The sequence below is a fragment of the Pantherophis guttatus genome, chromosome 7 (assembly GCF_059756535.1).
Source record: "Pantherophis guttatus breed Tessera chromosome 7, ASM5975653v1, whole genome shotgun sequence".
Taxonomy (NCBI): Eukaryota; Metazoa; Chordata; class Lepidosauria; order Squamata; family Colubridae; genus Pantherophis; species Pantherophis guttatus.
This window is the reverse complement of record NC_142069.1, coordinates 9543174-9558221: the sequence shown is the minus strand read 5'-3', so window position 1 is coordinate 9558221 and position 15048 is coordinate 9543174. Positions and strand designations below refer to the sequence as shown.

The 15048-nt window shown below is 37.8% G+C and overlaps 1 protein-coding gene across 1 annotated transcript in view; it reads right to left on the bottom strand.

Moving 5' to 3' along the window:
• Positions 1–1119: 1119 nt before the first annotated feature.
• The window catches only part of ETNK1 (ethanolamine kinase 1), a 35162-nt gene continuing 21233 nt past the window's right edge, over positions 1120–15048 (bottom strand). The window contains exons 7-8 of the mRNA XM_034442597.3: positions 7913–7986; positions 1120–6875 (exon numbers count right to left, since the gene is read on the bottom strand). Of these exons, the coding sequence (XP_034298488.1) occupies positions 6803–6875; positions 7913–7986 (147 nt within the window). The 3' untranslated portion in view covers positions 1120–6802. The remainder of the gene's footprint in view (positions 6876–7912; positions 7987–15048) is intronic.

Genomic DNA, 15048 nt, shown 5'->3' with positions numbered 1-15048 from the left:
TGACCTGGCTGTTTGCTATTTGCTGCAAGGACGTGTCAGAGTTTGCAGCAGCAATCACATCCAGAAAGCACACACAAGTAACTGATTCAGCAGGATTCAATAACTTCTCTTTATATATAACATAACACATGAAGTAAATATACAATACCAAAAGCAGGTTTTCCAATGTGGTAGTAAATACAAGCAAAACACAAGCAGAGGAGAGTGTTTCAGTTTCAGAGCAGCATGCAGCTTTAGTACAGAACACTTGAGCTAAGCCACGCCCAGGCTCCTTGCCATCTCCTTGTTGCTCACACAGCAAATACTGTTTCAGTTTCCAAACAGCCCTCAACTCTCACACACTGACAGGACACTACCCAGATGAATACCGATGGATACTGGTAGGCAGAGGCATAATTTTTTCTTCTTATTTTCCACCCCAAAAACTAAGGTGTGCCTTATACACTGGAGCATCTTATACTCCCAAAAATATGGTACATTTGCATCCTTTCCAACTGCTAGGTTGGCAGGAGCTGGGACAAAAACAGGAGCTCACCCCGTCATGTGGTGTTTGGGTCTTGAACTGCCAACCTTCCAATTGACAAGCCTAGCACCTCACCTTCTGGGCCACCGCACTTAGCGGTGTCATGTCTTTTCCCACGAGAAGACATTCTTTAATAAAGCTATACATACATACAATTGAAGGTTGAGCCTTGAAGTTCTGAGCTGCTGTTTCTCCCCAGGGAAGCAGTTGAGCGAAGTATGATAATCAGACGAGGATTGAGTAGTTTTAGGCAAGTGAAAGAAAATCCTACTGATGAAGAACTGTCAGTTGTTACAAAAGCGTGAGACATCGATTTAATATTTGCTTATAGGAAAAAAAAAAAAAGGTGCTACCAATATTTCAATCTGGGCTTTCATATCAGAAAAATACACCTGAAAGCTCACTAGTAAGCATGATTCATTTTTTCTGATATTAAAAATAACCAAACAGAGAAGGATTTAGGGGCCAGAGTTTGAGTCAAGGTATCAATTTATTTCAGAACTAATCTTGAAAAAGATTCAGAAGTCAGGAAATGGTTGATTCTGAGAAACCTTTCCCCCCCAAAAAAATTATGAAAAGTAAAACGACAACTAAAATGCAGTTAAAAACCAGCTTTATTGTTACAACCAATTTTGAATTATTTACATAATATAAATCTCTTTGCAAGATACATTCCTTCATTGAAATCAATGATAAAAGGCCTTAATATAGAGCTTCAACAATGCTTAGCTAAAAAAAAAAAAGTTCACTCCAGTACAAGCCAATGAACAGAAAGCACAATTTTTAGTTCCATTCATAACATACAGATTAGGGATTTTTCTTCTCCCTTTCATTGGACAGGCAACCCTTCACAGGACAAGACTGACTCAACAAACAAAAGATTTAAAATGCAAGGAGAGAAGAGAGAGCCAAAGGGGTGGTCTGCTCCTATATGCTGTTGTTGTTGTCATTGTCACACATGGATGGTCAGCCTTAAGAAATGAATCCTTGTAAATGCAAAGTTTTTAATTACCCCAAGATGTTAAAAAATATTTTATCCCGCTGACACAATTTACAATTAAGGATAAGGCTTCTTATGCAACTAGGATCCACCTCTGAAAATAAACAGGATATATCAGAAACACAAGAAGCTTTAACCGTACTGAAATTAATTAAGCCCAGCAGTAATGTTGCCACTCCTTGTGACCGATATTTTTAATCGGTATTTTCTCAGTGGAGCCACTGTGTTTGCTGGTCTGCGTTAGTATTTGTCTTCAAACTGCAAGAGTTGCTTTTGCTGTCATTTATAATTTATACAGCACTTTCCGTCAGCAAAGGCTTACAAGTCATTTAAGTGCTTATTTATTATCTCAATCAACCTATTAATTAGCACTTACAGTATGGAGACGGAGAGCCAAGCCGAAAAGAACGTGCTCCAGATTGGCCACCATACTTCGACTGGGTTTCAGGACATTGTCAAAATGGCAGGCTCCCCCAAAAGGCTTAAGATTTTTTTTTACATATATATCCTAAAACAACACAAATATCAATTCATCATTTAAAGCACATCGGATATCAATGTATTCTACTATATGAAGATCTTATATAGCAATATTTCAATAGCAAAACCAAAGTAAGTGCCTTCATCTTTGGAGAATGGGCAGGGGGAAATTTTTAACTTTGCTGGAAAAAATCACCAGAATCAGAATTTGTTTTCTGCTCATTTATTTCAAACAGGCATGGACTTGGCAATTCATCACTATGCCACTATTTATTTTGCAAATAAAAACGTCAACTTTTCTTAGCATTGTTATATGCAAATAATTCTTATGGATCTTCTCTCTCCCCGCCCCCGTCCCCCTTCCCAGTCTGCATACAGCATTAACTGGTAGGCACCATCGAGTGTTACAGGGCTGCACTACTTCGGGAAGTCTCTAGTTCAGTGTTTCTCAACCTTGGCAACTTTAAGACGTGTGGACTTTGAATGAATTCTGGAAGTTGAACTCCGCACAAGTTGCCAACTTTGAGAAATGCCGCTTTATTAATTTATCATCTATAATGATGCAGCTGTCGACAATTATTTGTCCATAATGGGATCAGATTCCTGAGTCCTTCGGGAGTAGGGCGGTATACAAATCTAATAAACAAGATTCCCTATATGTGGCCAATCTAACTAAACAGAAACTGAATTCTAGGCCAGAAAAACTTTAAGTATTCATTTCAAGCCCTTGCAACTTTTGTGTGTGTGAAGGAAATTTTAAGAATCACAGGTAAATTAATTTTTAAAAAGTAGGCTCGACAGAATACAATTTTTCAAGAACACGTACCAGGACTAACAAGGACGTTTCACTTTTAGGGGTAGGGTTTCTTTAAATCAAAAGGAAAACTAGGAGAAATTGAGAAAAATGTTCAATTTCATCAGTTCTACAGGCACCCTTGAATGCTTGCAACCTGAACAACCTTCAAGGGTGTCCACAAATCCTCTTGCTTCATGGGTACAAGTTTGTTTGGGGAATGTCAATGTATCAAGAGGGTGCAAATCCAGATTTTATGAAAAGCTCAGAGTAAACCAGGAATAAAACTAAGTTCTTTTAAGCATGTCTTACTGAAATTTCTCAACTATGTTAAGGACTTGAATGTATCATTTGCTGCTGCAGCTTTATATGTGTGTACCTTTCGTTTGCATGAGCTATTTTTCTATTTGCAACAGTGGTGAATTCTATTTCTCTTTCTCACATTTTGATGATGTTGTTGTTTAATATGCAGGAGCCTCCACTGTTAGGAATTTGTACAAGGGTTTTTCAAAGCAAGAGTTACCTGTGCATGACCAGCCCAACTCGGAGTGGACCTTCATTATATCTCAGGAGAAAAAATGGTTTTTCTTCTAATTAGCCAACTGCTTCCTACTAGAATGGATATTGTCACTTAAAAGCAATCGTTGTGCTAACTCATGTTTAAGATTGATTAGCTCTTCCAACGAAAACACATGAATACTAAGGCAGACACTACAAACACCATGAGAAAGACACCTTATGTAAGCTAATATACATCCTCAGGTACTGAACCCTATTGTTTTCCAACTGGGAATTCCCTTGAAGGCAGCCTATTTAACAAAAAGAGTTCAACAGATGTCAAGAACTGGATATTTGGTTTACATCCGAATTCTACAAAAAGGAACATACAACGAAAATACATAAATGCGAGGTACCATACAATTCACACTAATTTACAAATGGTTATTTACACTATTATATATACACAGTCAGACCCGGTTACCATAAATTGATTAGCTAATCCTTCTACAAAATTCACATTAAGAACCCCAGGCCGAGAGTTCAAAACAATGCCAATTTTCTTTTAAATCCGCCACCATTACACCAAGGAAGCTTCGATGTCTGAATCCATCGGGTAGGTTGATTAACCTGGTCTGATTGCCAGTGTGATGAAAAATTCACGCATTTCTGCTTTACAAAAGCTACTAGGCCACTATGGTCTGTAGGCTTATGTTTACAGTGTTGAGTGCTGTTTCTAGTAACTCCCTATTTTTCACTACATTTTACAACAATGTCACTAGTGATGGCATTAGGATCTTTTAGCTTAAAAGTACAGGCAACAGATTAGTTTGTTACCAAGTCACAGCCAGAATTACCTGAGGTTGTTTTCTAGAGCTCTGGAAAATAAAAGATTCAAGTACTTGAAAAATGAGAGCAAGCTGGAAAGTGTGACAAAGTCACCTCAAAAATCCAAAACAGGAATAAAAAAGTGGAGAGCAGAAAATGGCAGCTTCTGAAATAACAAAATGTAACTACATTAAGCTACATGTACTATTCTTTAAGGTAAATGGACATTTTCTCTTAAGATGACTTAAAACCACTAATTATGTTTATACATCTTCAATGTATTCAGAAACACACTGTGCTGGAAAATGTTCAATCTAACACCATTCTGGCAAAAATGGAAACATGATTGAAATCCAGCCACTTTGGAGACTAAGCCAAAATACATCTCTTCTAAAGAGCTCATTATTTTTTTTACGGAAAAACTTTTAATTGGTTCATATTAAGCTCAGTTGAAATGTAATAAAAGTTTATCAATATTTGCAGATTCATCCAGTGAGGTGCATTCTTCTCTATCCAGCTTAACAGAAGAGCTGAACCATCATACTTTGGATATCATTTTTTATGTAACAAAAATAAGGGAGATGATAATAACCATTATAATGATGAACTAAAATAACCTTTCCAAGTATTACTAAGCCTTAAGCCTTGCCAGGGTAGGAAGAAAAAAAACCTAGCTTGAAAAGTAACTTTTACTTTTTTCCAACAATCTATAAAGGTTTAATTAGAGAGTATTTTGAGCAAAGCAGTTCTAGGCTTTTGAAAATTAAATTAAACTGAATTCTGCCTAATTCCTAAGGGCCTCACCGTAAAATGGCATTAAAGAATATGTAAAATGAATACAGAGACATAAAAAGGAGCTGTTTTCTTATTTTCTAGAGCTCGAGCAACACCCTTTTACCTGATAAATTACAAGTTTTCTTTAATAATTGGCTCAACACTGATCATAAAGAGAAGCTGCCCAATTTATGTACAACTGTGGTAAGAGCTGAAATGTATCTTAAAAGTAAAACTACCCTTCTCCATGTGAAAGTTTTAAGTACGAGTAGAATATAATTCCTGTTACCTTGCTGATAACCTGGAACCTCAGAACCACACAATTATGTTCATCACACCCATTCAGCATCACACTGGGGAAAACTGACCACAGAATACAGATTGTACCCTACTTTTTCTAAACTAATTTCATTGTTGAATAATGGGACGTTTGAGGTTCCACTATTCTAATTTGGGGCATTTAAAGACAATAGTTTTAGAAATATCTCCAAATGTATCTTGTCACGTTTTTATTTCTGTAAACAGATGTTGTCAGATCAAGTCAGGTTTATTTTTTAGCCAATATTTATTTTACAGAGTCCTATAAAATATTTCTGAATAAATATTTTACTGAGTCTGGGCAACAGGTTCCCCACTTCATCCCTGTTTAAGGTATATTTGCCTTTACACATAATGCATATGAACACACAGACTTCGCATATATGGGCACTTAAGTGACCAAAATGTACAAAAAAAAAAAAAAAAGACCAACAGAAACTATTATTGAACTTAATGTCGCGACTTTCAAAGTTTAACGCAACTTCCCCATTCTTAAACACACATACTCTCACACATACACTAGCTAAGTAAACATTGTTTCATTTCACATTTTTTGAAATTTCAACCATTCTTGGTAGGATGGCTTTTGAAAAAGAAGATTAAAATGTCTGTGACCAATTCTCATTCTTCAAATGCCACTACCGTTTACTAAAGAAAGGAGGACGAAGGAAGTGGAATCAAGGTAAGGAAGTCAACGAAGAAAATTATGAACACTCACCAAGCCTAAAGAAATAAAAATTTAAGTGGTACACTTTTGCTCCCAATTATTACAGGACTGCTCAACAAAAACCCTCTTGGTTTTTACTACAGTTTCTAGCTAATATCTTTAGTCCTACATTATATAACAAGGTGTTCGAAGGTTTCAAAAAACTTGTTAGGGAGGAAATTACACAACACCTGGATGAGTGGTCATTTAAAGCTTACATTTCAGGATAAGATCCCTCTTCAAATTAAAAGCCGAGAGAGAATGGGTATCATTTCCTTAATGCAGTGAGCAGGCCTCCGCAAAGTTTTTGCTTCCACTATATACAATCCACGCCTCCCCCCTATACAGCAGCTTGCTAGAATTGAGAGAAACAAGAGAATGAAAATTATTTTGTTCCACCCTGATATAATCTCCAGTCAGCACCAGTGGCTTGAGTACAAACTGGGATCTGTTGTTGTGTAGATTCCATGTGGTTCACAGTTAAACAACTGAATGTTGTACCAATCTGAGATGTAAAAAAGTTTACAGGATGATCGCCTGCACCCGCTCCCTTAAGGAGGACCGATAAACAGCAGCAACGGAATGTTAAACTCATAATAAATAATTCATGTCTCACATTAAAAAAAAAAAAAAAACAAGAAAAAGGATTAAATTTTCTCTCCTTGTGTTTCAGAAATCCATTAGCTTCTAATCCTTCCACAATATCAGAAAAGACCTTCATTTGAAGTTACCATTGAAAGATTGTTATTTAGAGGCAATGAAAAGCAATAAAAAAAGAAGAAGAAGAAGGAATAATACAAATGTAGAGCTTTTCCTATTATGTACTCATGACAAAAACAGTAAGGAATCTTCTCAACAGGCGGGTAACCAAGTTCTCAAATTCTACTCAGGAAGTTTTAATGCCATTACTTCATTCTTCATTTTGAAGTACTGATTGAAGCGAACAACTGCATACCTATGTGAGCAAACAAAAGCATTCGGTGAAATATGATTTTGGGTGCAGTTTTCCATGAATCACAATATTTAACTTTTATACACACTTATTTTTAGTTTTTCCTGCCATCTAGTGGTTATGTAATGTTTTTGTAAAAATTGCCAGAGATATGCACATAGCTTTTCCAACTTTTTAAAATACATGTGGGCCAGATTATATGATATGGTAGCAGATTAAGGTTATTTTTCCAGACATTTCAATCTAGTCCCAGGTCAGCTTGATTAGCAAATCTAACCCATTCAGTATTTATGTTTTGATTTCATGTAGCCAAAAATATTGATATTTATAAGCAGCATGCTTACCAAACCTTAATAAGGTTAGGATCATGGTTCCAGTAATCAAGGCATATATCGGGACTTCAATTCCCATGTCACTTCAGCCAATGTGGCGCATAATCATGCTGGCTGGGGTATTATGGGAATTCAAATAACACATCTAAGGGATACCAAGTTAGGAAAGGTTCATGCACTGAATTTACAGGAAAAAGAAGCATGAAAATTGGACAATTCCTGCATTCTCGCTCTCTTTAATCTATTTAAATTAATTTAATTCAAAATGATTTAAATTAGACTCCTCTTGTTCAGTTATAATGGGTTTTTAAACATTTTAAAAGTTAATTTGGTTGAGCTGCAATTCTCTGAGGGGATAAAAATAGTTTGTATTCATAAATCATTAGCACTTGATCACAAGCAACTATTCATCACACTTTTGAATAAATGAAATTTTAATACTTATAATCAAAGAAGCAGCTCTTTATGTGTTTATGCTTTACTATTTTAGTTTTATGCAACTGACTATCCTGACCAAAAAAACTGTATCAACAAAAATCTATTTCACAGTCAGTTATGGTTATTTCAAATGTAAAGATCTGTACCTTAAACCAAAAATGTTTACAAAAATATTACTTGAAAGATGAAGCCAATTCATTTTAATATAAAATCCTATGAATACAGAATATTTTATATACCTAACATAAGGTGACTCTGTTAATTACTTACCCTAGAAAATCGAAGTCAATAGTGGAGTATTTGGCTTGAATTAGGGCCCACAATCCCCAGAAGAAATGAGAGGCCTGCAGAGGAAGACAAATAAATTAGTCAGAATGGTTTTGTTTTCAGAGACTACTTAGAAAAAGCAATGCAAAATAACGAACGCTCATACTATGATGTTAATATTGCATCCATAGTATTTGAGTTTATGGCGATTTGAGTTTATGGTAATTTTAGCCAACAAACTTCTAAGGCCAAGATTTATAACAGTCTTCCCCAAATTCAATTCGCACAGACAACCTCAAATTCTAAAGGCTCCAATTTTACTATACTTTTGTTTCATTTGAAGAAGGATTTAAGACTTCTACAAAGAAAAAAATACAATTAAACAGAAGACTCAAAAACATTTGTCCATTTCTTTATTGAAGAAAATCATCTAAACTTACATATCTGTGGGGGGCGAACGTATGTGAACCTCTAGGATTATCAGTTTATTTGAACAGGAAATTACAGCCAAGTGTTTCAATCTATGGGAGGATAATCAGGTGCAACTGTAGGAAGTCCTGCCTTACGGGTGGAGTTAGAGGCAGTCCCTTACCTGCTCAGGGCTGGGAAGGACCAGGCCTGGAATGGATTGGTGTGAATATGTGGCTAAAGATCAGTAACATTCGCTTAACAAAACTACAGTTATTGCAATCACTAGGTCATGTCTTTATGTGACATCTTACTTTATGACTGCACTGTTAGTGACCAAAATTCCAGCCCAATTGTGGTTAAGTTGAGGGCTACCTATAAAAATTACGTTAAAGGAAGTTCATGAAAGGAAGTCAAAGCTGCTGTGTAAGGAGGAATGGGCTAAATTCTTCTATGATGTCCAATTTGATTGGAATTGGAATTCTTTATTGGCCAAGTGTGGTTGGATACACAAGGAATTTGTCTTTGGTGCATATGCTCTCAGTGTACATAAGGAGAATAACATACATTCATCAAGAATAAAAAGATACAACACTTAGTGATAGTCAAGGTTACTAATAAGCTATCAAATCTTACTAGGAAACAAGTAAAAACATTATAAATTGAAAGATACAAGCACATGGTTATAGTAATAAGTGGGAAGAGGTAAATACTAGTAAGGAAGAATAACAGTAATACAGTCTTAGTAAATTATTTGACAGTGTTGTGGGAATTAGTTGTTAAGCAGAGTGATGGCATTCGGGAAAAAACTGTTCTTGTGTCTAGTTGTTCTGGTGTGCAGTGCTCTATAGCGTCGTTTTGAGGGTAGAAGTTGAAAGAATTTATGTCCAGGATGTGAGGGGTCTGTAAGATATTTTCACAGCCCTTTTTTTGACTCGTGCAGTATACAGGTCCTCCATGGAAGGCAGGTTGGTAGCCATTGTTTTTTCTGCAGTTCTAATTATCCTCTGAAGTCTGTGTCTGTCTTGTTGGGTTGCAGAGCCAAACCAGACAGTTGTGGATTATTTAATCAACAGACTTTGGAAATGTTTAATTGCAGTTATTGCTACCCAAACTGTTACACCACTTACTGAAAACAAAAGCTTTTGCCCCACACAAACATGTAGCTTTGATCATTTTCAATAAGTAAGTGAATACATTTGATGTTTTTGACCAATTTAACTGGATTCTTTGCCTAGTTTTAAGGCCCGTGTGGAGAAGATATCACGTTTTAGGTCATATTGATGCAGAAATATTGAAAATTCAAATGGGTTCACAAACTCCTAAGCAGCTCTGTATGCTAGCACTGGTAAGTCATCTTCCCTAGGAGTATCTGCATCCTTTGGAAGGCCTACACACTCGTTCTGCTTCCCATTCAGCCACTTTGCTAGTGACCCACTGCTCAGATGGGGCCAGCTTTCAAAGTTGCTCAGTGAGTCGTGAAAAGGATGGATGGATTACCTCTTGAAGAGAGGTAATTTGTTTCTTCTAACACACTACGTAGAGCACCTCTTTAAAACACTTTGTAAAGCCCTCATAAATGTAAGACAAGAATGTATTTGTAACAATAAAACAGCTTTCAAGTAGCAGAAGATATTCAAGCACTTCCCGGTATAGGGAAATGGCCTTATTCCTATAGCCCTTTACTGTACTAGCTATTTTTAAGCGAGTTTGCCATCTTGACTGCTACAGCATTTTGTGGCATATTTTACTTAATGGTATAGTTCAGTATGGAATTGCACGGTAGTCTTTGACTTACAACAGTGGGTCTAGTGACCGTTTGAAGTTATGACAACACTCACAAAAGTGACTGTTTTCCACACTTATAACCATTGCAGCATCCCCATGGTCCCATGATCAAAACTCAGGTGCTTGGCAATTGACATGCATTTATAACGGTTGCCGTGTCCCAAGGTCATGTGATCGCCTTTGTGGTCTTCTGACAAGCAAAGCCAAAGGGGAAGCCAGATTCACTTAACAACTGTTACTAACTCAACAACTTCAGTGATTCATTTAACAACTGTGGCAAGAAAGGTCATAAAATGGGGTACAATTCATTTTAACAAATGCCTCACTTAGCAACAGAAATTTTGGGCTCAATTGTGGTCATAAGTCAAGGACTACCTATAGAGTAGTCATCCTCTAATACCACCTATTTTATGAATAACTAACAACATCTGTCTGAAATGGTATGTATGTATGTATGTATGTATGTATGTATGTATGTATGTATGTATTTATGTATTTATGTATTTATGTATTTATTTATTTTTTAAATTTGTATACCGCCCTTCTCCCGAAGGACTCAGGTGGTATAGGGCAGTGATGGCTAACCTTTTTGCCATCGTGTGCCAAACGCGGAGGGAGTGCGGGGGGGGGGGGTTCGCACATGCACGTACACATACCCATAATTCTATGCCCCCCGCCCCCCACGAGCTACCCCCCCGGCACTCCACCCGCCTTTGGAGCACAATGGCACGGTGGGCCGGTAGGCCCGTTTTTTGCTCTCCCCAGTTGGGAAATGGGCCGTTTCCGGCCTCTGGAGGGCCTCCGGGTGGGAGGCAGTTTTCGCCCTCCCCAGGCTCCTCTAAAGACTCTGGAGCCTGGGGAGAGTGAAAAATGGGCCTCCCCTGTCCCGGCGGCCCTCCGGAGGCCGGAAACAGCGTGTTTCCTGACTTCTGGTGGGCCCAGAAGGCCCAAAAATCAGCTGGCAGAGCTGAGTTCGTGTGCCCACCGATCGCCATCATGGGTATAGGGTTTCCTGCCTGAGCAGGGTGTTGGACTAGAAGACCTCCAAAGTTCCTTCCAACTCATTCTGTTTTTCTGTTATTCCAAAAAATTTGGTTCTGTGGTCTCACAATAATGGCAGAAAATAGAGGCTAGTTAGGAAGGTCCTTAGAAAACAAGCCAACGTGGTTAGCACATGTGCATACTATGACCAGAATGGACAGGGTGGCACCTGATAAAGGCCTAGAAACTATTTTTCCCTCTGCAAATGAACAGTGTACAGATTGTAGTAAACGATTAAAACAGACCGATTCCTATTTTCTAAGGATACTTTGGTTTTGACTGGAAATAGGTGCTTTGGAACATATGGCAGTGTAAACACAATTGTCGGTGACAATCATTAAAGTAGCGGTGTTTGTATCCATACCCTGGAGCCTCACAGCAGCTGCACAGTCCTGGAGTCAGACACAGCTGCTTTAATGATCATGAAACAGATCCTGTGTACTCCTAAATTACTTCTTCCCAAACTGCACAATCCTACTTTATTTTATATATGCATACAATGCTGTAAAATGCTTGTGTGTTCTGTGGTGAAGAAAAGCAAATGAATTACTTTTAACTGCACTTATTTCAAGTCACCTGTGAATTCACACATTATGCCCAGTGGAGGAGTCTGTTTGACATTTTCTAGAATTGTATGGCAGGATCTTGCTGTACCATGTAGCTAAATAGGACTCTTGCCTGAATTCATTATCTAAGAGTCACACAGGAGATCTGAAGGAATAGTGAAACCATCTGAGACAAATGTGGCAGGAAGATGTGCTGTCTTAATCCAAACGTAACGCTTGAGAAAACTGTGGTTATGGGTAATAATAAGTTGTCGTTCCCTGTAGCTTTGGTGCTTGACTAAGATGAGTCAGTAATAAACTATTTGCTTGGAAAAGAATAAGATTGTATAAATCAACCAATGGGAGCGTTGCTCAAAGATTGCATATCTCAGGCAGGAAGGGAAGACTGAGCGTATGTGTCTGCCAACTATAATTCAACTGGGAAAGGAGCTCAAGGTTGCTGATATGACCAATCACACTTGTGGAGCAAACATGCATCCAGAAGGGAGCATTTCTGTTCGGCAAGTTCATAGTAAAGTTTGACTGCTACCTCTAACCCATTTAGCAAGTTGTTTGCAGAAAGATCGCACTCTTTGGACAGACTTTTGAAAAGTCTGAAAAATCAGGATTTAAATGCTGGTACTGGTAAAACAGTATTGTAGGATGATCACGATAAAAACAAAACTAAAACGGGCATGTAAGAAATGAAATGGTGCTTCCAATGTATTACAAGTAGTCCTTGGCTTACAACCACTTGTTTTGCATCTGTTTGAAGCCAAGAAACTGGAAAAAGTGACGTTATGAGCATCTTTTCATAATTACAATCGTTGCAGCATCCCCAGGGATGCTGATCAAAATTCGGACGCTTGGCAACTGACTCCTATTTATGACGGTTGCAATGTCCTGGGGTCATGTGATCATCTTTTCTGGGCTTCTAACAAGCAAAGTCAATGGGGAACCCATATTCACTTAATAACCATGTTACTAACTTAACAACTGCAGTGATCCACTTAATAACTGTGGCAGGAAAAGTTTTAAAATAGGGCAAAATTCACTTAACTAATGTCTCGCTTAGCTACAGAAATGTTGGGCTCAATTGAGGTCGTAAATCAAGGACTACCTGTAGAGGGATCCTAGTGTCACTATCTAACACTACCTATTTTATGAATAACTACATTCCAAATAATTTGGTTCGGGTCTCACGATAATAGCAGAAAATAGAGGCTGGTTAGGAATGTACGTAACAAGCCAACATGGTTAACACTTGTGCATACCATCACCAGAATCGACTTGGTTGTACCTGATAAAGTAGTACACAGAGTAGGAGTGAGAGGAGGAATTATTTTAAGTCGATGCAGGGGAGATGAAACGTATCATCACTGCTGGAGCAGAGCCAGTCACAGTGATGCAGTGTGACAGAAGACACCTACCTTTGACTGCTGAATCAGCAGTCATCTTGAATCATCTTGCTCCTTGGCAAGATGTCCTACTTCCATTAGACAACTTGCCTCTTGATCTCCAGCAAATGATAGAGCAAAGGGGTTTTGTCTCACACAAAAAGTTGATGCAATTTTATTTGATTGAAAATATAGAGGGTGGGAAAAAAACATCTGGTTAAGTGTAACTTGCATCTGAAACTGCAATTTTCAGCCTTCCTTATCCGTGCATGCAAAATATGGTGAGATTATGGTGAGAGCTTGAATAAAACGTATCCAATATAATATCTGAATTTCGTGCTATAAGAAAAAGCACCCCTCTACTTTATTAATCAAAATTTGTACTGCAAAATCAGCAACACAAGAGGTGGTTTCGCCTAGAAGATTTTAGGGTCTAAATCTAAAATCTCTTAGATTAAGGTCAGCAAGACTGAAAGTGCTAGAATCTGGAGAATGGGAACAATATCATCTTAAACTTAGTATTTCATCCTCTGAGAAGACAGCAAGAGAATTTGTTTGATGTAGGAACAGATATTCTAATCATTATAGATCAGGTGATCAGCAAAAGTTCTGCTTAGAGATTAATGGAGCAGATCCGAAGAATTGATGGCAATAGAAAGAATCTGAAGCCTACTTAGTAGATGCAGCTTTCACTAAGGATAAGAGCCAAAAGAAAGTTGGTTGGATCTCAAATACAGGATCTGTCTGAATAAAAATTCCTGTGACCTACAGAGAGATACTTGGAAAAGTTATCAAGTGGTTAGTCAAAGGCATGATTGGGCAGCAGTCATGCCTTTGACCAAGAATATGGAAGGAAATTGGACACACCTGCTTCTTTCTATCTTAGGCTATTTCAAAGAGGTTGAAATTGGGATTGTGAAAGAGAACCTGGTGGGCAGGGAGGCAACTGAACTAAGAGAAACTAACCCTTTAGAAGCTGAATAATCATGATTATTTTATTCTTCTTTATTCTTCTATTATTATTTTATTTTAATATTATTTTATAAATTATTTTATTATTTTATTCTTCTGCCAATCTAGCAGTTCAAAAGCACGTAAAAAATGCAAGTAGAAAAATAGGGACCACCTTTGGTGGGAAGATAACAGCGTTCCGTGCGCCTTCGGTGTTTAGTCATGCCGGCCACATGACCACGGAGACGTCTTCGGACAGCGCTGGCTCTTCGGCTTTGAAACGGAGATAAGCACCGCCCCCTAGAGCTGGAAATGACTAGCACATATGTGCGAGGGGAACCTTTACCTTTATCTAATCATGAAATGGCCAATTACAATCTTGATGATCACATTATAACTTAAGGGAAGAGTCTCAATTCTGACTATCCTGATGAGTAAGAAAGTAGTCCAGAAGAGATCATAGCTGTCTCAGACCTCTTTTCTTAGATCAACTCTTAGTCTACCAAAAAAAAAAGGTAGTGAGGATTGAATAATATAAATTGGACAGTCTTATGGTGGAACTGGTGATAATGGAGTTGGAAGTCACTACGAAGGGGCTACTGGTGACTAGCACTAATGATGTTACCTAGTTTGGGTAATGAAATATCTGCAAGAAAACCACCAAGCTCAGAAAGCACCAAGGATCCAAGATACAGCACAAGGATGATCACCTCAAATATGAATGTCCTGAGAAAGTAGTGGTCGCAAACACACTGAAGTTTGAGTAGGAAGCGTGGAAGGCTCCTACCAAATAATTTCAACAAATCTAGAAGAATCTGAACAGGGCTTGGCATAAATACATAAACAATATGTGCAAATCAAAGAGACCATGCTGAAAAACCTACTTGTTCAGTATTTAAAGAAAATATCTGAAGTGCACTAGGCAAGGTGGACCTCCTACACATACCCCCACAAAAACAAAATCATATAGTTCTTGCCAGGAATGCCATGATTTGAACCATTTCTCTGA